At 49.0% G+C, this 24729-nt stretch overlaps 1 protein-coding gene across 2 annotated transcripts in view; it reads left to right on the top strand.

Annotated features, from left to right (window-relative positions):
* Positions 1-24561: 24561 nt before the first annotated feature.
* Positions 24562-24729, top strand: part of PAPSS2 (3'-phosphoadenosine 5'-phosphosulfate synthase 2) — a 48820-nt gene continuing 48652 nt past the window's right edge. For both annotated transcript variants that reach the window (XM_025441435.3, XM_025441436.3), the window contains exon 1: positions 24562-24692. In XM_025441435.3, the coding sequence (XP_025297220.1) occupies positions 24666-24692 (27 nt within the window). In that variant the 5' untranslated portion in view covers positions 24562-24665. The remainder of the gene's footprint in view (positions 24693-24729) is intronic.

The raw sequence follows: 24729 nt of genomic DNA on the forward strand, positions 1-24729 counted from the left end.
GTATTAGTTAGTGTTGTGTCTATGTGTTAAAAAGGAAAAAAAAAAAAGGCAACACTGTACTATTGGTTTGCAAGATCAATTCACAGATGTCGGAAAAGATGGAAACTCAGTAGTCAGATCATTAACCAGAGGTTTGTATAATTGGTGGACGTGCTAGGAAATGTGCAGTAAATGGAGCCAGTGATGCATTTTTTTTCCATTTGATCTAAGAATCTCTGTGAGCTATCTTTTCAGCTGTGACATACATTAAAAACCAAATATGGGGGGGGGGGGCACCCAGGATGGCTCAGTGGTTTAGCGACGCCTTCAACCCAGGGCGTGATCCTGGAGCCCGGGATCGAGTCCCGCGTCGGGCTCCCTGCATGGAGCCCGCTTCTCCCTCTGCCTGTGTCTCTGCCTCTCTGTGTGTGTGTGTGTCTCTCATGGATAAATAAATAAAGATTTTATAAAAACAGAAAACAAAAGCCAAATCCTGGGACATACAGATCAACGGACTAGAATTGAGAATTTATTTATTTTTGTTTTTGGTTTTGGTTTTGGTTTTGAGAATTTATTTTTTTGGTTTATTTATATATTTTTTATAGTAGAATTGAGAGTTTAAAAAAAAAGAGAGGGAGAGAGAGAGTTTAAAAGTAAACCCATACATTTATGGTCAGTTGGTTTTTGACGAAGGAACCACGACAACTCAGCGGAGCCGAGAGTAGTATCTTCAGCAAATGTGCTAGGACAACTGGCGAGTCAGATTGAAAAAACACAAAATTGAACGCCTGCCACATGCCGTGTGCAAAAATTACCTCAAAATGGATCAGAGGCCTAAACAGAAGAGCTACGCCTGAAGCCCAGATGTCGAGCTTCCCAAGCATGGAGTAGGCCGCGGTGTTTTTAGGCAGGACGCGCAGAGCACAAACGACCAGAGCAACCGCTGCGACGCGGGACCCCTGAATATCCTCTGCTCCCCGCTGGGTCCACGGCCTCGTGCGTGTCGTTTCCTCTCTTGGCCTCGGTGGTATTATTTGCAAAATGAGCATAAACTACCTCACCACCAGAATTCCGGGGCTCAGGTTTTTAAAGCATCTGGCACCGTGCCAGCACGTAATAGATGTTCAGTTAGGGGCGTCCCCGGGGTGTTATAAGGACAAGGCCGCCGAAGAGTCAGGGGTGCTAAGGGCTCCTCTGATTACGAACCTGCGGAGCAACTTGAACGGCTCCGTAATTTGTAGATAACTGATCCCAGTGCAACGTAATCCTTGTCTGTAGATACCCAAACCCCGGCCCGTCTTGTCTTTCAGGGGTTCGTTGACTTCCTGCCCCACCCCCATGGGGCAAGCAGTTGCCTCCATTTGCACATTAACTTTTTGATATTCCTGATCTCTAAGCAAGAACACTTTGTTGTACACTTTAAGTGGTTAAATTGTGTGGTGTGTGAATTTTATCTCAAGCCGTTGAACATCTCTTTGTGTCTCGTCTTTTCTTTTTTTCTTTTCTTTCTTCCCCAGCGCTAGCGCTATTTAGCACAATTCCATGCAAGAACCCAGGTAGGAGCAATTCAGGCCACTCTTCTGGAGCTAGAGGGAGGCCCCTGGGAGGAACCCACGGGTAGGGCTCCCAGGGGCATCTGGTTGACCCTGCGGGCCTGGGGCAGAAGGCCAGAGGACACTCCCCGTGGGAGAAGACGGATACACGGTCAAGGGGATTCGAGTCGAGGTCCCGGACCAGAAGGGACTTACAGACTTTCAAGGAAGGCACCTCAAAGTGTGGGGTTCCGGGCAGGGCTGGGGTAGAGGCCCCTTCCGCCAAGATAGCACCTACCAAGAAGATGCTTCTTTCACAAACGCTTGCCCTCGGTGTGGAGTTCTATGCGTATATGCTAATTAAACTGCAGAGCGGGGCACAGCAAAAATAGAGATTTTTAAGGTCTGTGCTACAAAAGCCTTATCTTTCCCAATCCTTGGGGTTGTTCAACTCTAGGTACCTTTCACACTTTGAATTTAAGGCTCTGGGGTCTCGCACATTTGCGAACCCTGTTCCCAGAATTTTTCTCCGCTCAATGGATCCAGTTCTCCTGGAGGATCTTCCAGGCCTGTATCGTTGCCATTTCCAGGAAGGGTTTCACCTCTGCACCGCAGAGCAGCAGCCCTGCGTCCTTCTGCCTCAGGGGCTCAGGGTAAATGTTATTTTCCCCAACCGGAGGCCTGGACGCCTTCCAAACCCCAAGGCCGGCACATCAGTCTCTATGGAAACCCTTTTCCTTTCCAGGCAAGCTTGTCTCCTCCAGGACAAAATGGATTTTGCACTCTTTTGCCCGATTTCAAATCGCCTACCTCCCCCCGCCACCCCCACCTCACCCTGCTCTGAGAGCTGCAATTCTAGCAAGGGGGTTGAGTAAGCCGCTTCTGGCGGGCCAAGCTCATCTGGGCAACCCATGCTGGACTGCTTCCTGTCCTCCTGTCCCTGCCTCCCCACCTCCCGTCCTGGAATTCCCGCAGAAAAGCAGCACAGAGGTCACCACGGGCTGGTAAAGATTTCCAGCTGCAACCAGTGCACCACCAGGCTGGCAGGTAGAGGTGGAAAGGAACACAGCTTGGTACCCAGCCAGCAGCTGATCTGACTCGTAGGCTTTTAAAAATAGTAATAGTTTTGTTTTTTTTTGCCAAAAAAAGGCTTAAATTATACATATATATTTTTAAAAGCACAAATTTTGTGTTTTGAAAATTCCTACAGGTAAAACTCTCAGGGCCTTGTGCTGTTTGGGCACCCAGGCCTCCTACCATTATAATGGCTCATCATGGGCCCTACAATTTTCCTTTCTTTCTTTCTTTTTTTGGTGGGGGAGGGGAAGGATGGAATGAGAAAAAAAATTTAAAAAAATTAAAAAAAAATTTTTAACTCTAAATTCATTTTTTCTCTTCTGCTTTTAAAAGAAATTAAACCCGTTTGACCGCTAAAAGTGTTGTAACTCCAGAAATTATTCCTAGTGGACAGTCAGCCCTGAGACTGCATCTCATAACGTAGCACGAGAGAGGTAGTTTGGTGCAGTGGTCGCAGTAGTAGCATTCCCGGAGCCAGGCAGTCTGGGTTCAAATCCTGTCCCTGCCATTTCTAGCTGTGTGCCCTCAAAAGAGTTCTCTCATGTCTTTGTGACTCAGTTTCCTCATCTGAGTAAAATAGTTTATCGGGTCGTGGCTCAGGTTCAATGGGCTAAATTGTGCTAAGGCCAGAGACTGACACGGAGCACGGTAAGTGTTGGCTGTTATCATTATTAATTATTGCCGATACGAGGTACTTAATCAAAATATATTGAATGAAAGGACAAATATTCTTCTTATGCCAAGATGTTATTTTCAGCAACATCAAACCACCGTAAAGGGATTTTAGATCTGGACATAATCATTTCTAGTTTGGTTTTTTAAGGATTTTATTTATTTGTTCATGAGAGAGAGGCAGAGACACAGGCAGGGGGAGAAGCAGGCTCCATGCAGGGAGCCCAGCGCGGGACTCGATCCCGGGACCCCAGGGTCACGCCCTGGGCTGAAGGCGGCGCTAAACCGCTGAGCCCCCCGGGCTGCCCAATTATTTCTAGTTTTGAGAAAGAGAAAGAAACCCAAAGCCCTCTGGGAGATGAGGCAAACCTTTGATAACATGGGAATGTATCCTTTTCTACACGTTCTCGAAGCCCCAGACCCTTTTCAGGTGGAAGCGCCAAGAGGCCATCTAGCCTTGCCCTCCGAGCTCCAGAAAGGATCCTTCCTCTAACCCAGCACCTCGAGCCCTTGCAGGAACGTGGGGGCGCTGCCTCTCCAATCAAGCGCCTCTGACGCCATCGGCCAGGTCAAGGGTGAGATTGTCCTTCCCCGCCTCGCAGACCAGGACATGCCTCCCTGCCACCTCCGGCCGTTGATCCCGCCTCCGCCCCCTAAAGCTACTTAGCACAGGGTCGCTCTTCTCCAGACAAGCCACCACGTGTTTTTAGCTGGAGGTCGAGTATTCATTTGTCGTCTGTATTTCAAGATCGTTTCCCTACTTTTCACTGATGCTCAAGGGCCCGCGACAAGCCGACCCCACACCAACCCGAGCCTCCGAGCCTCCTCCCCGCACAATCGAAGGCCGCTCCGGCGACTCGGCTCCCCACCGCGCTGTGACCCAGGCAGGGAGCCCTGACCCGTCACTGCCTTTGGTCTGGGCACCTGCCCTCTCTCTATTAACAGAAATAGACGCTGAGTTCGCTCGAGATGTTTTATCAGTTTCTTTATACTATTGGTTTCTACTAAACCAGCGATCAACTAAATTCTCTGGGTCCTTTTTGTGTACAGAATTATCAGGCCAGGCCTTCTTCCTCCTTTCCTTCTACTATTCATTTTACAAACCTGAACGTAGGACTTTCCCTGGTGGTGACGACTTCGGATCTTACCACTTGGAGCCCAGTGTCCCAGCCTATTAAATCGTCCCCCACGTGAGCTGCCTCTTTCACCATCGAAAGCCTTGCTGAGCCCACTTCGCCTGGTTTTATCCAAGTCATTCCCTTACGCGTCGCCTAGGGCACGGTCAGACCACTCATCTAAGGGACTTGCCTCCAGGTCGACATACTTTTTGGATCTAGTCCCCCGACCAGTTTTCAATGTGCCACCTGCTGCCACGTACCTCAGATGTGAGCGGAGAGTACTTTGCGACAGGCCACTTCAAATCAACCTTTAATTTTCCAGGGCAACAGTTTGCAAACTGGGATGGAATCACCTGGTTCAGAATCACCTCCCTTAAGACCCAGATTCCTAGGGGTGCCTGGGTGGCTCAGTTGCTGAGGTGTCTGACTCTTGACTTTGGTTCAGGTCCTGATCCTAGAGTCGTGAGATCAAGCCTTGTGCTCGGCGCACAGTCTGCTTGGGACTCCTCTCTCCCTCTCCCTCTGCTCCCCCCGCTCAGCACCCCCCTCAAATAAATAAATAGATCTTTAAAAACACAGATTCCTGGGGGAGCCTGGCAGGCTCATTTGGTAAAGCGTGTGGCTTTTAATCTTGGGGTTGTGAGTTTGAGCCCCGTGTTGGCTGTAGAGATTACTTAAAAACAAAATCTTTAAAAAAAAATACAGAGTCTTGGGCTTCACCTCAGAGACTCTACATCAGTAGGTTCTAAGTTCATAGTCCCCTGGCTAGTACCTGGGGACCAAGGGCTCCTGCTGATCCAGGTGTGGCCTGTAGATGAGCCGTAGCAGCAGCACTTGGGAGCTGGTCGGAGGGCAGAGCCTTTGCTCCCACCTCAGACCTGCTGGATCAGCAGCTAAAGATCTCCCGGTGATTTGCAGACACATTCAAGTCTGCAGAACAGTATCTAAGCCTTTCCCCTAAGTTAGCTCCCTAATTACTCTAAGAAGGAGAAGGAAGAGGGGGAGGAAGGAGGAAGAGGAATGGGGAGAGGAGAGGAAAGGAGAGGAGAGGAGAGGAGAGAAGAGAGGAGAGGAGAGGTCCTGTCCCCTCCCTGTAGGAGGTTGGGACTTGGGCACGTTATTTCAGCTCTTTCACCTCAGTGTCTTTGTCAATCAAAGGGGGAAGGTGACCATGCGACCTCACAAGGGCTTTGTAAGGAGGCAGTGACTTACTGCCTGTGAAGCGCTGAGCACACTCCCCACCCGCAGTAAGCCCTGGTGCGTCTGCGCTGGGTTGTGTCCCCCCCAATATACCGAAGTCCTGGCCCTTGGGATCTGTGAATGTGACCTCACCTGGAGCTAGCGCCTTTGCCGATGCGATCAAGCTAACACGAGGTGGCTGGGACAGGCTCTACCCAGGGCGGCCAGCGTCCTCATCAGGATGCCCCGGGAAGGTGCCCAGGGAGAGTGCTGTGCGGCGACGAGGCAGGGATCGCAGGAGTGTCGCTGCGAGGGAGCAGACCCCGAGGACCGACGGCCGCCGCGCAAGGACAGAGACAAGGAAGGGCTCCCCTGCGGTTTTCGGAGGGACCGTGGCCCTGCCAACCCCGAGACTTCGGGTGCCAGCCCCCAGAACTGTGAGACGCGACATTTCCGTTGTTCTGAGCCACTCGTCTGTGCCGCTTTGTCAGAGAGACCTGGGAACCTACTCTAACATCTCAGACAATGATTACGGCCGCTGCTCTTACGACCGGGTGGGCCGAGCACCGGGAGGCCGGTGAGCAAGACCCAGTGTGTGCTCGCGGGTGGCGGGAAAGGCTTCAGGCGCGCGGGCGGCCCGTGCCAAGGGCCACGTCCCCGGGACACCGGGTGAGGGCACCCCGCAGGCTGAGGCCCGCTGCAGGCCCCCCCACCCCCGCGGGGACGGGCTCCTTTCTGGTGGAGGAGGGCTGGGCTTGGGCTCCAGGACAGAATAAAATCAGACACAGCCAAGGAGGCCCGGTCCGTTGAATGCGATCCCCCCGCTGTGCCATCTCACAGGTTTAATGCCTGAAAATGACGATTCCCTAACATTTGCTTGGGGACGCACCTGCACCCGGCGTGTTGCTGGGGGGGGGGGCTCAGTGAGACGAGGGCCCCCCGAGGACCCCTGTGCCCGGGGCATCGCGCCTCCAGCCACCACAGCAACACAGGCAGCCCCGCGGGAAGATGTCGCCCTGGGACGCAGGACAGTGCCGAGCGAGGCACAGAGCGGGGCCCGCAGGCCGTTCCTGCCACGGAGGCTGGTCCTGAGCGGGGCACGAGGCCGCGGGACAGGTGCCTGGGGGGACAGTGGAGGGCCGCGAGGAGCTCCGGGAGGGACACGGCGGGGTCGGGGGTGCACCTGGGGTCCGAGGCTCTGGGCGCAGGTGGCACAATGGATGGCCCCAGGTAGGAGAAGGTGGCGGAGGCTTCATCAGGTTGCTGTTTGTCCCGATGCCTCGCTGCCGGGGCGGCAGCTGATGACCCCAGAGCATGCGGAGGCCGTGTACCCAGGTCCTTCTTGCTGGCGCCAGGCCTGCCCGACCCGCTGAACCCGCTCCCTCCCACCCTCTCGTTAGGGCCCTAACCTCTCCAGATAGAGCACAAGCAGCCTCTGGTTCCCAGGTGCCTGGAGTTTCTTGCCCCGCCCCCCCGCCCCAGAATATAAAGCATGTGCTGTAAAATATTCACCTACTGGGGTTAAAACTGAAACGTGATGGCAGCCTGGGGGGCTCAGCGGCTTAGCACAGCCTTCGGCCCAGGGCGTGATCCTGGGGACCCGGGATCGAATCCCACGTCGGGCTCCCTGCATGGAGCCTGCTCCTCCCTCTGCCTGTGTCTCTGCCTCTCTCTCCTTCTGTGTCTCTCATAAATAAGTAAATAAATAAATAAATAAATAAATAATCTTAAAAAAATAAAAATAAAAAATAAAACTGAAACGTGAGCTCGTGCACAATCTCTCTCTCAAATAAATAAATAGATCTTTAAAAAGAAATAAAATATGTGAACTCTTTGATCTGGCAAATACACGGATGGAATCGTGTCCTAAGGAAATGACCAGGGTGGCCACAGAGGCGCACCCGTCGTCTCCGTATTGCATATACTGATTAGAACTTGGAAGCAGCCTAAGCCTCTAAGAGAAGCCTGGGTAGACACATTACGTGGCCGATTACGGGGTCTGTGAAGAACATCTAAAAACATGGGCAAGTGTTATAACGCACTGTCGAGCTTAAGAGGCAGATTACAAAACGGTGTGATTCCATTTTTGTAAAAAAAAAATAAAGATAAAAATAAATGAAAGAATTCACGGAGAAAGATCGGAAGGGTATTGGCCAAAACTGTGGCGGTGGCTATCTTTGGTTGATGATGGAGGATTCCAAGTAATTTTTACTGTCTTCTTTGGCCTTTCCTAGTAGTGTTTTTTAGTTTTCTACAATGAATAAGTCTAATTTTTGGTTATCGGGGAAAAACAGCGTTTAAAAATCGCTCTTCGTCCCGAGGGGCAGAGGACCGTAGAGGACGGCTGGTAGCCAGCCCATGTCCCTTGGGTGACGCGGCCTGCTGGGATGAGAGGATCTGATCAGCTCGTCGCTAAGATCCTGCGGCCTGTACCCACCGCGTCCTCGAGCCTGTCCGGTCCCCACAGCGCCAGGCCAGACCTTGTCGCAGCGGCCCTCGAGCCGCGTCAGGTGCACTCTGGTTTCAGGTGTCCGACACCCAGATGACGGCGCCCGGCCCGGGGTCTCTCGGCCCCGCGGGCGGCCTGTTTGTGGCCGGTCGCCTCGAGCTCACACTCTCCGGGCTGCGGCCGCCACCGAGGGGACAGCTCGGTCCTAGCGGCAGTTGGGCAGAGGATGCAGCTCGCTGCTCGTCTGGTCCCGCGCACGTCCGCATGGCCAGGCCTTCCCGCACAGGCAGCCCCACAGCCGCTGGCACCCCTGGGGTCCTGGACTCCAGGCCCAGGGGGCGGCCGGGGAACAATCCGCTGTCGCTTTTCTCCCCCAGAAAAACAAGACTCACACCCGAGTCCGCCCGCAAGGTGCCCTCCCCACTCGTGTTTCCGCGACTGTGCACGTCCTGGCTCCCATCGGCTTTTACTGATTGGCTGAATCGCAGCCACCGATAGACGCCTGAAGCTACTTTGATGAGCTCATTTTCCCTCCAGCCTTTGCCACACATTCATTCTCTCAGGGTCGAGTGAGAAATTCTCCTGGGTTGACCTGGAACGAGCAGGACGGTGGTGACTCCGGGCAGGCCCACGGTTGGCGCGGCGGCCTCCGCAAGGCCCTTGGCACGTTGCTCCCAAGCGTAGGCGGTAAATTGTCCATCCCAAGTGGGGCTGCTTTGCTTACAGATTGCAAACGTCTTTCGCTAGGAAAAAAAACACAAAAAAACAAAGAGCAGTACGAGTTCTATTACGACTCTGCTTTCATACAGGTGAGATGCAGATTTTTCTTAGTTCCCTACTGATCGGGCTTCCACAATCTTATTTCTTAAAATTTAATACAAGTATGTGTATATAGAAAAAAAAATTTGAATAGTATAAAAGACTATCCCATGGAAATTAAGCTTTCTCTCTACCCCTGATTTGCCTACACAGAGGCCACCACTGCTAATAGCTTTCTATTTATTTTTCCAGAGATAAGCGATACAAAAGTAAGCCTATCTATATTTGTCTCTAGTTTTTTGTATTTGTCTCCATAGCTCCCCCTTTTCCTTTTTACAGTTGATAAATGCACCTGTTCTGCTCCTTGGTTTGTTTGTTGTTGTTGTTTTTAACTTATTAATGTGTCTCAGAGAGAGTTCCATATTTGACCACCCTTTATTCCAATATAAGACTACGCCAGAACTTTTTTTTTCAGTGCAGAAAGGTGGTTTTTTTTTTTTTTTAATTTTATTTATTCGAGAGAGAGAGAGAGAGAGAGAGAGGCAGAGACACAGGCAGAGGGAGAAGCAGGTTCCATGCAGGGAGCCCGATGTGGGTCTCGATCCTGGGATCCCGAGGTCATGGCTTGAGCAGAAGGTAGACACTCAACCACTGAGCCCCCCAGGGGCCCCTGTAACAATCTTTTGATATCTCACCAATAAGGACTTTCCACTTCAGCTGACCCAATATTTTTGTCTCTTATTAAAAGGTATCCCTGGAAGACACCTCAAGGGATAGATAAAAATAAGAATTCCAAAAATTCTAAAGCCATAGCATTGGCAAAATAGCACTTTATAGGGCAGGAAAGCCTTAGTTTTCCTGTCCTCATGCTCTATTCCTACCAACTCCTGTTGGAAGATGAGGGGAGGTGGTTATATCCCCACCTTAGCTTCTTACCCACCTCAAGTTCTGGAACTAGGCTACTCCCCAGGGTAGACCCTGAAATCTCAGATTCAACTGGGTTGAACTCAAGTGAGCTCTTGTCACACTCCTTCTGTCCCAGGTGGGGGAAACTGGGAGCTGCCAATCACCACAATCACAAAAAGATTTGGGAGACTCTGACCTCTTCTTGGACACCTCTGAGGGTTTTTCTTCTAGGGCCTTAGCCCTTTGCTAGCTAATTTACAGATTGTTTGTTTGTTTTTCTTTTAAAGAAGTCAAGATCCTTCCTTTACACTCAACTGTTGGGAAATGTCTGATTACCCAGCCTGGGACGATCACGTGATAGAACTGTAGAAACCCTGTCTGCAAAGAGGGGTCTGCTAAGCAAATAGACATCGTTGACCGAACACACTGTTAAGGATTCGTTAAACCTAAAAAAAAAAAAAAAAAAAAAAAGGATTCGTTAAACCTACATGAGAGAAAGGGCTGTTTCTGAAGTTCACCACCTGAGCAGGTGGGAACGAAGCCAGTAGATATGAACACCCCTTCCCTAGCAAGGCCTCCCTCCGTCCCGAAGCCTAACTTGGGAGCCGGGAGTTAGTTCTTGCTGTTGGAGGTTATTTGAAAAGAATCATAAAACCATTTCTTTTAAAGCAATGAACAAGAAAATATTGATATAGTCTCTCAAACCACATAAGTTTCTCTTTTCACTTACGCAGGATGACTTTTCTACTCATAACTCCAAGCACAACGCACATTATTCTGTTTTATAAGTTTTTAAAGAACCGTGTCATGCACCAGCGGGGCGGGCTACATGCGTGGTCCTTAGAAGCATGGCCTGTGAGCCACTCTGGGTTTGAATCCTGGCTCTGCCATGGACTTAGATACTTAACCTCTTTATGTCTCATTTCTGCTTCCGCAAAAGGAGCGAAGCACTATTACTCACTCCTTGTTGCAAAAGTTAAGGAAGTTAATAAAGGACTTAAGCATTCACTTCACTGTCATGACTTAGCCAACCAGGCATCAGGCCTAAAACAAATTCGTCTTAACAGCTCAACCTCAATAGCTGCGCCACCCCAGAGTCTCTACATGTAAAGGAACCCGGTTCAGTCATTAGACCACGGATGGGGGAAGCTAATGCTTTCTCAACCGAATTCTACTGTGGAGAAAGGGATCTGAGGCCCGGCGGATTAAGTAAAAGAATCGATAACTGGGGCTAAGTGTGAGAATATGTATTTTTAGGCAGGGAAGAGTCTGTAGCATCCCACAGTTGATTTTTTTTCTAAGTCTACTTCTAAAGAACACAACGAATTATCTTGAGGGACTTTCATATCTCCATCGGTTTTTGGAACGTTTGTCTGGTGCGACTCTGGACCTAAGTCAACATCATCAGGCATGTAACGTGACACATGAGTTAGAATAATTGCTTCCTATTAGAATGGCTTTTTAGGATTTTGGATATAATAATTTCACATCTCCTATTCGAAAGTGCTTTTCTCTTATACAAGTATACAGGTGTTCAATGTGTTAGCATTTTATTTCCAGTTTTGCTCAAAAAACACGCCCAACTTGGTGAACTTCATGTTAATAGAGACAAAAGTTTCTCATACCAAGATGAACAGAGAAATAAATAGTGAGTATGGGCAGAAAGAACAGGTAATGGGACTCCTGGGGGGCTCAGTGGTGGAGCGTCTGCCTTCGGCTCAGGGCGTGACCCTGGGGTCCTGGGATCGAGTCCCACATCGGGTCCCTGCAGGCAGCCTGCTTCTCCCTCTGCCTGTGTCTCTGCCTCTCTCTCTGGGTCCCTCATGAATGAATGAATAAAATCTTTAAAAAAGAATAAAGAACATGTAATAAGCCATTTAAATGATTTCAAACTTGATTTACCAGGATCTCATTTTGTTAAAGCCCACTTTGCACCTCATGAGGCAGTAACATGCAGGATGGATGGGTGACGTTGGCATCACAGCATTGGCCACTGGGAATTCTCACAGGTGGGCTCTGTGACTTCTGATGTGCTCTCATTCTTTTCTTTCTTTCTTTCTTCTTTCTTTCTTTCTTTCTTTCTTTCTTTCTTTCTTTCTTTCTTTCCTTTTTTTTTTTTTTTGGCTTTGTTTTTGTTTGTTAGCACTTCCTTGCTTTCTGGTGCCCTGAACTGCTCCAGCCTCGTTTTGTACTCTTCCTGCCCCAGACTCGAGCACTTCTCCATGGGGTGCAGGTTCCGTTTATTGGAGAATGACATTTAGAAACCAAGATCTGGGCACTAGGTGTGCTCACTGCTGCTGTAGTGTCAGTGCTTTTAGATCTCTCAGTGGACAGAGCTAGGAAACGTAAGCATGCTTATCGATACACATCCGTATTTCAGTATCAAACCAATAGGTGTGTGTATTAAAAACCCATGAATTCACACCAGTATCTCTGTTTCCAACCGAACACCACCAAGTTCATTCTAGCTTCCCCCCTCTTCATTTATATATCTATATATATATATAGTGACTGAGAAGGCTAGCTCTCATTACCTCTAACATATTTACCTTTTTGCTCAAACCTTATACACATATGAAATAGTTTCAGAATTGCTAACCCATATCCCTGTGGGAAACAACCTTACTAACCAGAGGACAGATTTTGTGTTTGCTTCTTCCTGTGTTCACCTTACAGTAGCCAATCACTGAGATTTTAGGATGTTGTACGAATCAACGGTTTCTTCCTCGTTACTGCTGGGTACTGTCTTGTATGGGTGTAAGATGTGGTCTGTCTTCCCACCAGTTTATCCATTCACCATTAGAAAGTTATCTAAATTGTTTTTAGTTTGGGGTTGTTATGGATAAAGTTGCTATAAACATGCACGTAGAAGCTTTTGCACGAGTATAAGTTTTAATTTCTCTTAGGTAAAATTTTAGGAATGAGATTGTTGGGTCTGACAAGTATATGGAGAACCATCTTTTTTTTATGACGATTTTGTTGAGATAAAATTTACACAGCATCAAACATACAATGAAATATTAGTACATCTGTTTGTAATATATACATACATGAAATCATGTTGACACCTCACTGATACAATGTTGTATGTCAATTATGTCTCAATGAAAAAACAAAACAACACCTTACTGAGTTCCTTAAAAAAGTGTCATTAGCATAATCACAGAGTCATGGGGCACCACTATGCAACTTTAGGACATTTTCACTGGCCCACAAGGAAACCGCACACCCATGGCAGTCACTCCCAGTCCTCTCGTCCCTCGGCCTCTGGCAACCATGAACGTACCTTCTGTCCCTAGGGGTTTGCCTCTTCTGGACATTTCATGCATATGGAATCCTACAATACGTCCTCTTTTATAATTCTCTTCTTTCACTGAGCATTATGTTTTCAGGCTTCACCCACGTCGTAACAGATATCAATACTTCATTTTCAATGGCCGAATAATATTCCATTATAGCGATGTGCCATGTTTTGTATATCCACTCATCTGCTGATGGACATTTGGCTTATTCCCCCCTTTTTTTGTTATTATGAGTAGTAATAACCGCCAGACTTTCCAAAGTGGCTGTATCCCTTTTATAGTCACACCAGCAACAAGTAAGGATTCCAATGACCCCATTGCCTTGCCAACACTTGTTATTGTTTGTCTTTTATATTATATGAAGTGATATCTTACTGTGTTTGGCAATATGCTTTCTTTCCCTCCTTCTAAAAAAATTTTAATTGAAGTATAGTTGATATATACAATATTTTATTAGTTTCAGGTGTATGGCATTGTGACTTGACACCATGGTTCAGTATAGTTACCCATCCGTCACCATACAAGGTTATGACAACATTATTGACTACGTTCCCTATGTTGCAGTTTTCACCCCTTGACTTATTTATGTTATAACTAGAAGTTTTCACCTCCTCTCTTTACCTATTTTACCCATCACTCCATCCCCGTGATATGCTTTTCATTATTTATTTTTATTTTTTTACGCTTTTCTTTAAATTGAAGTATAGTTGACAAACAATGTTCCATTAGTCTCAGGTGTACGACATCATGATTCATCAACTTTATACTTTACCTTATGCTCACAAGTGTAGCTCTCATCCATCACCGTGCAATGCTGCTACAGTAGCGTTGGCTCTATTCCCTGTGCTGTGCCTTCTATTCCCATGACTTACATATCCCTTAACCAGAAGTCTCTACCTCCCACTCCCCTGCACCCATTTTGTCCATCCCTCCATCCCTCCCTCCTGGCAGCCATCAGCGTGTTCTGTATATCCATGGGCCTCTGTCTTTTGTTTGTTATTTAAATTCCACATATACGTCAAATGATACAGTGTTTGTCTATGTCCAAATTATCTCATTTAGCATTATACCCTCTAGGTCCCTCCCTGTTGTCACAAATGGCAAGATTCTATTCCTTTTATTTTGAGGATGAGTAAATTCCATGATATAGATATAGATACAGGTATAGATATAGGTATATCACATCTTCTTTACCTTTCATCTATGGATGGACACTAGGTTGGTTCCATATCCTGTAAATAGTGCTGCAATAAACATGGCTTTTAGCTTTTTTTTTTTAAGATTTGTTTATTTATTTATTTATTTATTTATTTATTTATTTATTTATTTGCAAGAGACACAGAGAGAGAGAGAGAGAGGCAGAGACCCAGGCAGAGGGAGAAGCAGGCTCCATGCAGGGAGCCCGACGTGGGACTCGATCCTGGGACTCCAGGATCACACCCTGGGCCAAAGGCAGGCGCCAAGCCACAGAGCCACCCAGGGATTCCCGGCTTTTGGCTTTTTGAATCAGTGTTTTAGTTTTCCTTGGGTAAATGTCCAGTAGTGGAATTACCAGATCATACAGTATTTCTATTGTTCTGTTTTTAATTTTTTGAAGAACTTCCATACTGTTCTCCACAGCGGCTGCACCAGCTTGCATTCCCACCAACAGTGCAAGAGGTTCTTTCTCCTCATCCTCACCAACACCTTTTATTTCTTGTCTTTTGATTCTAGCCATTATGACAGGTGTGAGGTGGTATCTCATGGTGATTTTGATTTGCATTTGCATGACGATGAGTGCTGCTAAGTATCTCTTTGTGTGTCTGTTTATCACATGATACACTTTTGATTAAAAAAAAAAAAAAGGAGAGCCATAGAATTAGAATAAAGACCCACTGACTTGGGAATCCTTCAAAATGGGCAAAAAGTTTCTTAAACTTGTTGCAGCTCAGAGCTATTTCTTTTTTTTTTTTTTTAAGATTTAATTTATTTATTTGAGAGAGACAGCGTACAAGCAGGGAGAGGCAGAGGGAGAAGCAGACTCCCCAATAGCAGGGAGCCCCATGTGGGGCTTGATCCCAGGACCCTGAGGTCATGACCTGAGTTGACGGCAGATGCTTCACCAACGGAGCCACCCAGCTATTTCTTTCGCCCCTTAGCTATTTCTCCTTCTCTAACTAATCCACTTCTCAAACCTCAGCATTCAGCTGAAGAAATGAGTGATTTCTGAGTTTATGCATTGTATAAAAATACTTTCTTCCGCTTTAAAATTGCATATGTGCCAAATTTCAGGTGTTTTATTCACGAAATAGATTTTCTCCTAGAGGCTGGTGACCGGAGACCTAGCCGGGGAAACTTGACATAAAATATGACCTTGTGTCTATTGAAAACCATTTAAAGTCCCAAACAACTGAAGAATAAGAATAAGAATATGTGGTATACAGTCCATTAGTTAATTAGAAACTCTCTGAGGTTTCGTTGGGTGGGAAGGCAAACGAGATGTTATTTTGAAATTATTCCATGCCTTTGCCTACGGAAGCCAAGAATTCCTCAGTTGCGGTCATACTTGGAGCCCCTTGCTCCACCATTGACCTCAGGCAGGATGGGAGAGCCAATCCGTGACTCCCACAGCCCAGCTCCCTGATGGTCCTAAAGCACAGCGCCAGAGCTTGAAGCTGAGAGGGGACATCGAACATACGTTTCTCAAAGTAGAGCTCCTCCAGCGTCAGTCCTACATTAACCTTAGAGATCATGGCTGCAGATGAAATGGACATGATTTCCCTGTTTGCCAGAACTTTTTTTTTTTCCGGTTGTGTCTAAAAAATCAGAATTATTTTAGCCATGAACACGGACTCTTGTTCCAAAGGAATAAATTTTGGATATTATGCAGAACCAAGAGCTCTGTGTCCAGGGTTTCCTGGCTGACAAAGGAAGTGTGTTTCTTTTTTTTTTTTTTTTTAAGCTAAAAAGACAAAATCTCTGATGCATGTCAGAGACATATTCTCATTATTTTTGCAGAATAAGTTAACTCTATAGAAGTCATCACTAGTGAGCTAGTTGACAACCTAATTAAATAATTGGATCCAAATTATTGCAGTGTCACATGGAGCATAAGCAGAAGAAACAGATGTCATTTGTAATAAAATAATGTAATAAAATGAAACGAGCAGAGAATTAAAGCAAAGTTAGAACACGCAGAAACATTTTACACAGAACGTCATTAAAACCACAGACCTCAGAGGAAGCGCAGATTTAATATTTTATAATAAAGTTGTTTAATATAAACTGCACTAAGTCATATAGGCTACAGTTGGCTATAGCAACTTGCATGATAACCGGAAAATGCCACCAATTTTTCATACTTCAGAGGAGCTCCAAATATTGGATGAGATTCCAGTATTTTCTATCTTATACTCTTAAAACTGTGAAATAAGCCTGGAGAGCATAATAAAAGTTTCCATCGATCTTGAAACCCTGATTTGTCATAAACGTAAAGACAAGTCTAAGTCATCCTGCTTGACTCGATTGTTCGGTACACTTATTGAGCCTCGTGTGTTACCACGACAGGGAATTTCCTGTCCCTGCGTGCAGCATTCAAGCGGTCCACGAGGTGGATTTATTTATTTATTTATTTATTTATTTATTTATTTATTTAAAGATTTTATTTATTTATTCATGACAGACAGAGAGAGAGAGAGAGGCAGAGACACAGGCAGAGGGAGAAGCAGGCTCCCTGCGGGGAGCCCAATGCAGGACTCGATTCCAGGACCCTGGGGTCATAGCCTGAGCCCAAGGCAGACGCTCAGCCGCTGGGCCCCACAGGGGCCCCTTCTCTTCAGCTTTTTATGACCATCTGAGAGTCCTCCACGTGGGGGTAGGTGCGGCCACTAGCATTCTTATATATGGTATATATATGTATATATATACATTACTGACCCTTCCTAGCTGAAAAGGGAAAGGTCTCCTTCCAAGAGTAAAAGCTCCAACAGGAGAATCCTGGCAGGGGACTCGGTGGGTCCCAGGGCTGTTCTGGGACTGCCCAGCCCGGGGCCCAGGCCTGCCCCGCAGAAGGGAATGGCTAGACCAACAAAAAGATAGGAATCCAGGCCTTCCGCCCCCAAGTCTAGGATCCTTTCGCTGTGTCTCGGACACAAGTCTTTCCTGAAGCCACCCTGGCCTGGCGCTGTAGCTCAGAGGGGGGGCAAAAGACCAATTTGCATGAAGAGCCCCATCCAGGCCGACCACTCCTGGGAGCACCTGAGCCCCCCCCAAGGACTCCTCAGGGACCCTTGATTCCACTCTTCTCGTCGCCGGTTCTCAACGTCTCTCAATTACCTTGCGGGAGGGGATGTCGTTTTATGAAGTAAATAATCACGTTTTAAGAAGTGAGTACGATAACCCATAGCATTCCTTCAAAACAAGAATGATGGAAGAGGGTAGATGGGAAATTCCATTTATAATTCCGTGGGGATGTAGGTACGCATGCAGGAGATTCAGAAAACCAGAACAGAGATACGCTGTGCTACAGAAGACACTTGGCTGGTCTATCAATTCTTCCCAAATTAAGTGTGTAACTCATCATTAACAATTTAGTACAAACCCTGTATAATTTTAGGGGGCAGAAAAGGAAGCTTAATAAAATAATTCATTAGTCTGGAAGAACAAAAGGGCAGAAAAAGTTCCAAGTTACAATTTGTAAGTGAGCTGCTTCTCCTAGGACCTCCCCGGGGGTGTCGGAGGAGGAGCTCACTCACCAATTGCTCACGGAAGCCTCCCACAGAAGAAGAGGTAAGTTATTCAGTGAATAATGTCAGAAAAAGAAAAATGATACGGTGGGACAATATTTTAGGTATTCATTGATTTTTACCCCTAATATTTCCCCATTCTGGCCCCCTGCCATTCGATCAAGGCCCTTTCCGGATTATACTAGGACGCCTGGGGGGCTCGGTGGTTGAGCAGCTGCCTTTGGCTCAGGATGTGATCCTGTGGTCCTGGGATCGAGTCCCGCGTCGGGCTCCCTCTGGGGAGCCTGCTTCTCCCTCTGCCTATGTCCCTGCTTTTCTCTCTGTGTCTCTTATGAATAAATAAATAAAATCTTAAAAAAAAAAAAAAAAGACCCTTTCTGGGCTCAGGATGGAAAACAGAAAAACAAAACTAGATTCTCTTCCTCATTTTAAAGCCCTGAGAGAAGGAAAGGACTCTGAATAAACAAAGCATCTGGGGGAAAAGGGGCCGGGGCCTAATTAAAAGCCCTCAAGGAGGCTCAGAACTAGGTGGCCTGTCAGGGGAGTTCCAAGGGGGGGACCCGGGCCTGTGGGTTTTTGCAAGCTCCCCGGGGAACTGGTGGCTTCAAAACAGGCTGCAAAACACCCCCCCGGGGGGTGGCGTATTGTGGTGCGAGCCCCCTGCCCTGAGAAGCAGCTCGGGAGCCCAGGCGGCTGAAGGTGGAGTTTTCAGGCTTCCAGGGGGGTCCTAATAGGGCTGGGAACCCCTGGCAACATCCATCGCCTTCCCGTTCACACTGCGAGACACTGTGTTCTCATTAGTGGGATGGTTTTTAAGAATGTCAGCCCAGGTTGTGTTCCCAGGACACCTACTTCTCCTCTTTCCACCTATTTTCTACATTTCGTCTAACAAATTGAAACGTGCGGGCGAGCTGGGAGTCGTATATGTGAGGCAATATCTGCAGGACCGTGTCCCTGGGCCCGCAGCATGGGCGTCACCTGGGAACTTGTTAGATGTGGGATTTCTGCATCCTAAGCTTGACAGCTGGCGTGGGGACTGGCGGGAAAGGGGGGGCGGGCAGCAATCTGTAACTCAGCGTAGGTGACCTTGACGCAGCCTCCCCTCTGACAACCCGGGATTGTCTTAGAGAGAAAAGTGTGAAACGACAGATGCCTGGGCCCCCGACTCTGATCTACTTAGTCCAGTGGTTCCCCAGATGGTTACGAGGTGCAGGGAAGTCTGCGAAGTATTAGGGCTTTGAAAGAAGTCCTCCCCCACCGGCCCAGAGCACGATTGTCTCTCTAAACCAAGAGTGAGCGAAAGAAAAAGTGTGTGTGTGTGTGTGTGTGTGTGTGTGCGCGGTGGGGGGGATATGATAAAGAAAAGATCGTGTTATGAAAACAGAAAGGGATTTCAAAGTTCAAGCGTAAGTGTGTGCTAGCCGTGCATATAATGATTTGGGCCAATATTTACGATTTTTATTGTACCAGGACTGTTGCCCATTTTTCTCTAGCAGACTGATTTTTCCTATGACTGCAGTTGTATATTTAGTATCTGATGATTGAAAATATTACATAAAGATCAGGAAATGAATTTGATGACATTGCAAATGAATCTGAATTTTGGGGGATCCCCGGGGAGCTCAGTGGTTTAGCACCTGCCTTCGGCCCAGGCTGTGACCCCGGGGTCCTGGGATCGAGTTCCACGTCGGGCTCCCCGCATGGAGCCTGCTTCTCCCTCTGCCTGGGTCTCTGCCTCTCTCTCTGTGTCTCATGAATAAATAAATAAAATCTTAAAAATAAAGAAATGAATATGAATTTTACTCTTTACAGCGGCATCTAAAGACATTTGAAAAATAGCAATATACATAGAGAGCTATCGCTTTTTCAGAAGATGCTTAGTACCCATAAAAACTCTCTTAAAATACTGTCAGGAAGCCTGAGGTCTATGAGTTAGGATTTTTATGCCTTTGTCTAAAAGAGTGGAGGGGCGGCTGGCTGACTCAGTCAGAAGAGTGCGACTCTTGGTCTCTGGGTCGTGAGTTTGAGCCCCATGTTGGGCGTAGAGATTAATAAAAAAAATAAGCTTTTAAATAATTTTTTGAAAATAAAAGAGATGAGAGAGAGAGATTATATTGATTTTTTTACTGCTTATCTTTACATGATGTGAAATTTATAAAATCCTTCTAGAAGGTTTAGAAAACACTAGTAAATTATGCTCAACATACTATATTCCAATTTGCAAATTAACCATCCATTTATGGTATCTCTGATGCTCTCTAATAATCATAATATTAATTTATTATACCACCACATTCTTTTCTTTCTTCCTTCCCCCTTCTTTCCTTTAAAATACGTCTTAGAATTTCACTCAGGTTAGTTGGACGTTTTTCTAATAAAGTTTAAGGGACATAATTTGTTACTTAGATAGTTAATAGTTAAATAATTCCAGTTTGGTTGGAAACCCTAACACTCTAGAGCCTCCAAGTGACAGGGATTACATCATCTTCCACCTCACTGAGCATCTTGTAAAATAAATGATTGAAGGCTGAAAACTCAGCCAGTGACCAAATTAACTTGTTTTCCCTGAGGTTTGCTGAAGTTTGGAGTGAGTTTCCCCAAGTGCCCGAAATGTCTCTATTTTGCATAACGCATGTGTAACTTATAAACGTGCCTCTTTTAAACCCAATGCAATGAGCAACCAAACCTTTGGACCAGATGCCACCCGGCGAGTGGCAGGAGAGCACCCACGTGCAGGAGCGGCCCGGCCCGGCCCACCCGGGGGGCTGCGCTCTGTGGGCCGTGGGAGGAGGCCGGGCCTGCGGGTGGACGCTTCACGCGGCCTGGGCAGCCGGGCCATCAGTCTGGGGGCAGGTCACCTTTCCATCTGGCTTTCTCTTCTCTTGGGAACTCGCCTTAAATGGCCACGGCCACGAGAGTCTGCGGTCCAGCAGTCATCACCTTCTCCGAGGTTCTCTGCCTGTTGCTTTGAACGCACCTTTATTCCAGCACTTCGCATTTCCTTGGAATTGTGTGCGTGCATCCATCTCCCTCAGCAGCCCGGGTCCTCGGGACAGGGACTGTCATCCTTGGACACAGGAAGTGTCCCGTAGGGACTGCCCATCGGCGGTGAGTGGACGGAAGGCCACATGGCGAAGGCCGCAGACGAGCTCCAGCAAGAGGACGTGGGCCCCTCCCTGCGGGGCCCCCTGACAGCCTTCTGCGCCCGCCTTTCATCTCCCCACCCCGGCCCTACACATGCTTACAATTTCCTTTTTTCTTTCTTTCTTTTTTTAAAATATTATTTATTTATTAGAGAGAGAGAGAGAGAGCATGAACAGCAGGGAGGAGCAGAGGGAGGGGGAGAAGCAGGCCCCCACTGAGCAGGGAGTGGCCGTGGGGCTCGCTCCCAGGGCCCTGAGATCACGACCTGAGTCGAAGGCACACGCTTGACCACCTGAACCACCCAGGAGCCCCGATACTTACAATTCTCTCAACATGCCGTGTGATTTCATGCAGCTCTGTGCCTTTACATTTTCACATTTACACACATACACGGTTGTTGGGGAGGGGAGGGGAGGGTTGGCCTATCCGTCTTTCAAGTCTCAAGTTCATGTAGTCTGTTCCCCAAGAAAATTTGACACCTGTCTCCCAGAGTCCAGCTGGATGCCCCTCCTCTGCACTCGCACGACGTCCTTTCTTTGTACACAGTGGCTGGCTCAATCCATGCCCTCCATTTCTCCTAGAAAAGATAGTGACTGGGGCACCTGGTGGCTCAGCGGTTGAGCATCTGCCTTCGGCTCAGGGCATGACCCCGGGGTCCTGAGATCGAGTCCCGCATCGGGCTCCCTGCATGGAGCCTGCTTCTCCCTCTGCCTGGGTCTCTGCCTCTCTGTGTGTGTGTGTGTGTCTTTTGTGAATAAGTAAAATTTTTAAAAAAATCTTAAAAAAAAAGAAAAAAGAAAAGGTGACTGATACCGATAGCCGGGTGAACATTCTCTGATTGTAGGGTGCGCTGAAATGCCCACACCCTCCGGCGTTCCCCCTCCCTGATGTGTACTGAGCTCCATAGTATTTGACCCCAAACCTATTTCTGCCAGTTGTACCTGTAAGTGAAATTAAGTAATTTCTGTCCACGTGACTTAAATGAATAGCACACGAGTGCCAAAAAAAAAAAAAAAAAAAGAGTCGGGCTTTCAATGAGAACAGTGGATGCCTTGGAAAGCTACGCATCTGTGAGTTGTCCTGTTGACTTAGGTGCGACAGAACGGGGATGGAGTGGGCAGCAGGAATCTTGAAGGAGTCTCCTCTCCCGTTGCTTAAGGGCCCTGCGATTTAAAGGCCCTGCACAGAATCCCAAACTGGAAATGGTTGAAGATGCCTAACCAGAGCGCTTTTGGGAACTCCTCCGCGCTTACCCGCCGCCGCCGGAGAACCCTTCAGCTGTGCATCAAGGATTAACGACTAGATCAGAGTCTCACCTGCCCAGGCCCGGGGGACTGAAATGCTTGGGATGCAGGAGGGCGGCAGTTTGTCTCCCTCACTGGACTGAGAGTTTCTCGGGGACAGAGACCACATTTTGCTTCTCTTGGGAGTACCTGTGTGTGGGAAGAGTGTTTGGATCCTTTGGAGGACTTTCTCGAAGGGCTTCTTGACTCAAGGGAACTCCCTTTTGGTTCAGGAGGTGTCAACAAGAAGGTCTTTTTAAAAAAAATTCATCATAGCCACTAGGGGGCGGTGTAGCTGCGTCCTTTGGGAACGGCCCTCCTGGGGAGCTGGTCTCCAGGCCAGATCCCCTAAAATGTGATGAAACTCCCTAAAATGTGTTGGGGAGCCTCCGGCATAAAGATCTCACCAACACGGGTGTGCTTCGTATATGCATTTCCCTTGTTTATTTGTGGGAGCTGATTCCATCTTTTCTAGACAATAAAAGGATCAAGGAGTCACCACCAGCTCATTAAAGTTAATTATTAAGCCCAGTCAGTTCTGGAAGGAAGAAAAATAAATAGGAAGAAGAAGAAGAAAAACAAACCCTCATGCAAGTTAGTGTAAAGATTACAAACTGTAGAGCGTAGCTCGCGGTGCCCTGTAGCGGGGTCTCGGGGGGAGGCTGCAGAGACATTTATGGAGATGGGGCCGCGAGAAGGGACACACTGGGACCCTTCCTCCCTCCTCCCGACGGGGCCTCCTTTCAGCTCTGACGGGCTGGGCCCGCAGGCTCCCAAAGTGGAGCATCTAGTTGCTCCCACGAGGAAGCAAGCGTCCTCCTCTAGGACCACGACGGTCCTGCGGTGAAAAAGAACCCAAGCCACTGCCCTTAGATGGAAAACAACAACAACAACAACAATTGGGAAAGTAGGAAGGAACGATTAGCCTGCTCCTCAGGGAATTGCCCCGCTCAGCGGGGAAGCTGTGACCTGCACGGGTCTTCACCCGCGTGGGCCCGGGCAGGCCAGGCCTCCCCTTTCACAAGAACTGCTTCCCAAGAAGCAGGAAAGCGTGTCTGTTCCGGGGGCTGTTTGACGCTTCATGAAATCTAAGACAAGAGAAACGGTCCCGCTGACAGTTTCCTCGGCATCTTGAGGCCCGAGCCCGAGAGGTGCAGTGGTTCAGGTCACAGGGCGCTGCGGGGGTCTGTGACCTGGCCTTGAGGTGGCCCCTGCCTCTGGCCGGTGACGACATCAAGGTCCAGGTCCATCTCCTGCCCGGGCACCAGCTCTGCGTTTCCTCTTGGGGAAATCAGGGGGGGGACAGGGAGGCAACCAAGGATCTCGAGATGTCCCCCAGGTCCAAACACTCATCTGTTCCATCTCCAGGGAGGGACCCTTAGAGACCTGCCTTGTGTGTCAGAAGCACAACTATTTTAGAGGCCAGGTCTCTTTTTCAAAAGAGACAGCAAGTGCACAAATCGCTGTTGCTCCATCCACACTTCGTGTACCTTGTTGTCTGCATCCGGCAGGGTCCGAGACGCGGCTGGCGCGGCCGCAAGAGGATTTTCCCAATGAAACCAGAACGGGCGCTCCTGTTTAAACCACGCAAATTCAGGGTGTTTGTGTTCGGAGCAGAAACGGACATCCAGTGTTTGCCCTCGAGCTGCTCACCTCGAAGGGGGTGGTGGCAGCTGACCCAAAATGCTAAGAAAATACATATATAGTGGCATTTGGGGCCCGTGCCACGCTTGGCCGCCTTCTCAGGCTTCCGACCCGGGTGTTTTTCCTCCGCACGTCCCCACGGAGCAGGAGGCCGTGGCCAGATCTTCAGGTTCCTGCTCCTAGTAGGACCAGGGAGGCCGCACGGCGGGGACCCCCCACCCCGGGAGGCCCTGCAGGTGCGCTGCAGGGGCTGCGCGTCCTCGGGCATCTTCACGCTTCTTTTCCAGCAGGTCGTGTCCTATTGATCCGTGCGTGGCCTGACGCTAGGGTTAAGGTGCAGGGGGCCGAGGGCGATGGCCTGAGCACCTGCCGCTCCTCCTTGCCCCCCTCCCCCGCTGCCCCCGGGCTTTGGGGTGAGTGTGGCCTCGCCCTGCCCCGGGGTTTGGGCCTGAGCCCTCTTTGTGCTGCTTCCCCCACCTGGGGGCACCTGGGGACACCCGGGGGCGGGCGCAGGGGGCACCTGGGGACACCCGGGGGCGGGCGCAGGGGGCACCTGGGGACACCTGGGGGCGGGCGCAGGGGCCCGGGGCACCGGGGTCGCCGGCCTCTGCACCTGGGCTGCGAGCCTGGTCTGGATGAACCCCCCCCCCCCCCCCCCCGCGGAGGCCCCTGCCCGCCGGGCGCGCTCAGCAGCGGGGCGGGCCGGAGTCCTTCCTGGAGGAGGCGCGGGGGCGGGGGCGGGTCGGGGGGGCGAAGTCGAGCGGGCGCGGCGGCGGGTCCCGGGCGGGGCGGGCGGGCGGGGCGGGAGGGTGGGCCGAGGGGCCGGTCACGGGAAGTGCGACGTGTCCGCGGCCTCTTATAGCAGCTCCGGCCCGGGCCGCCGCAGCCGCCGCCAGCATGTCCGCAGCCGAGCAGCGCAGCACGGTAGGGGGGCGGCGGGCCGGGCCGCGCTGTCGGGGCG

Source organism: Canis lupus, chromosome 26 (genome assembly GCF_003254725.2).
Source record: "Canis lupus dingo isolate Sandy chromosome 26, ASM325472v2, whole genome shotgun sequence".
Classification (NCBI taxonomy): Eukaryota; Metazoa; Chordata; class Mammalia; order Carnivora; family Canidae; genus Canis; species Canis lupus.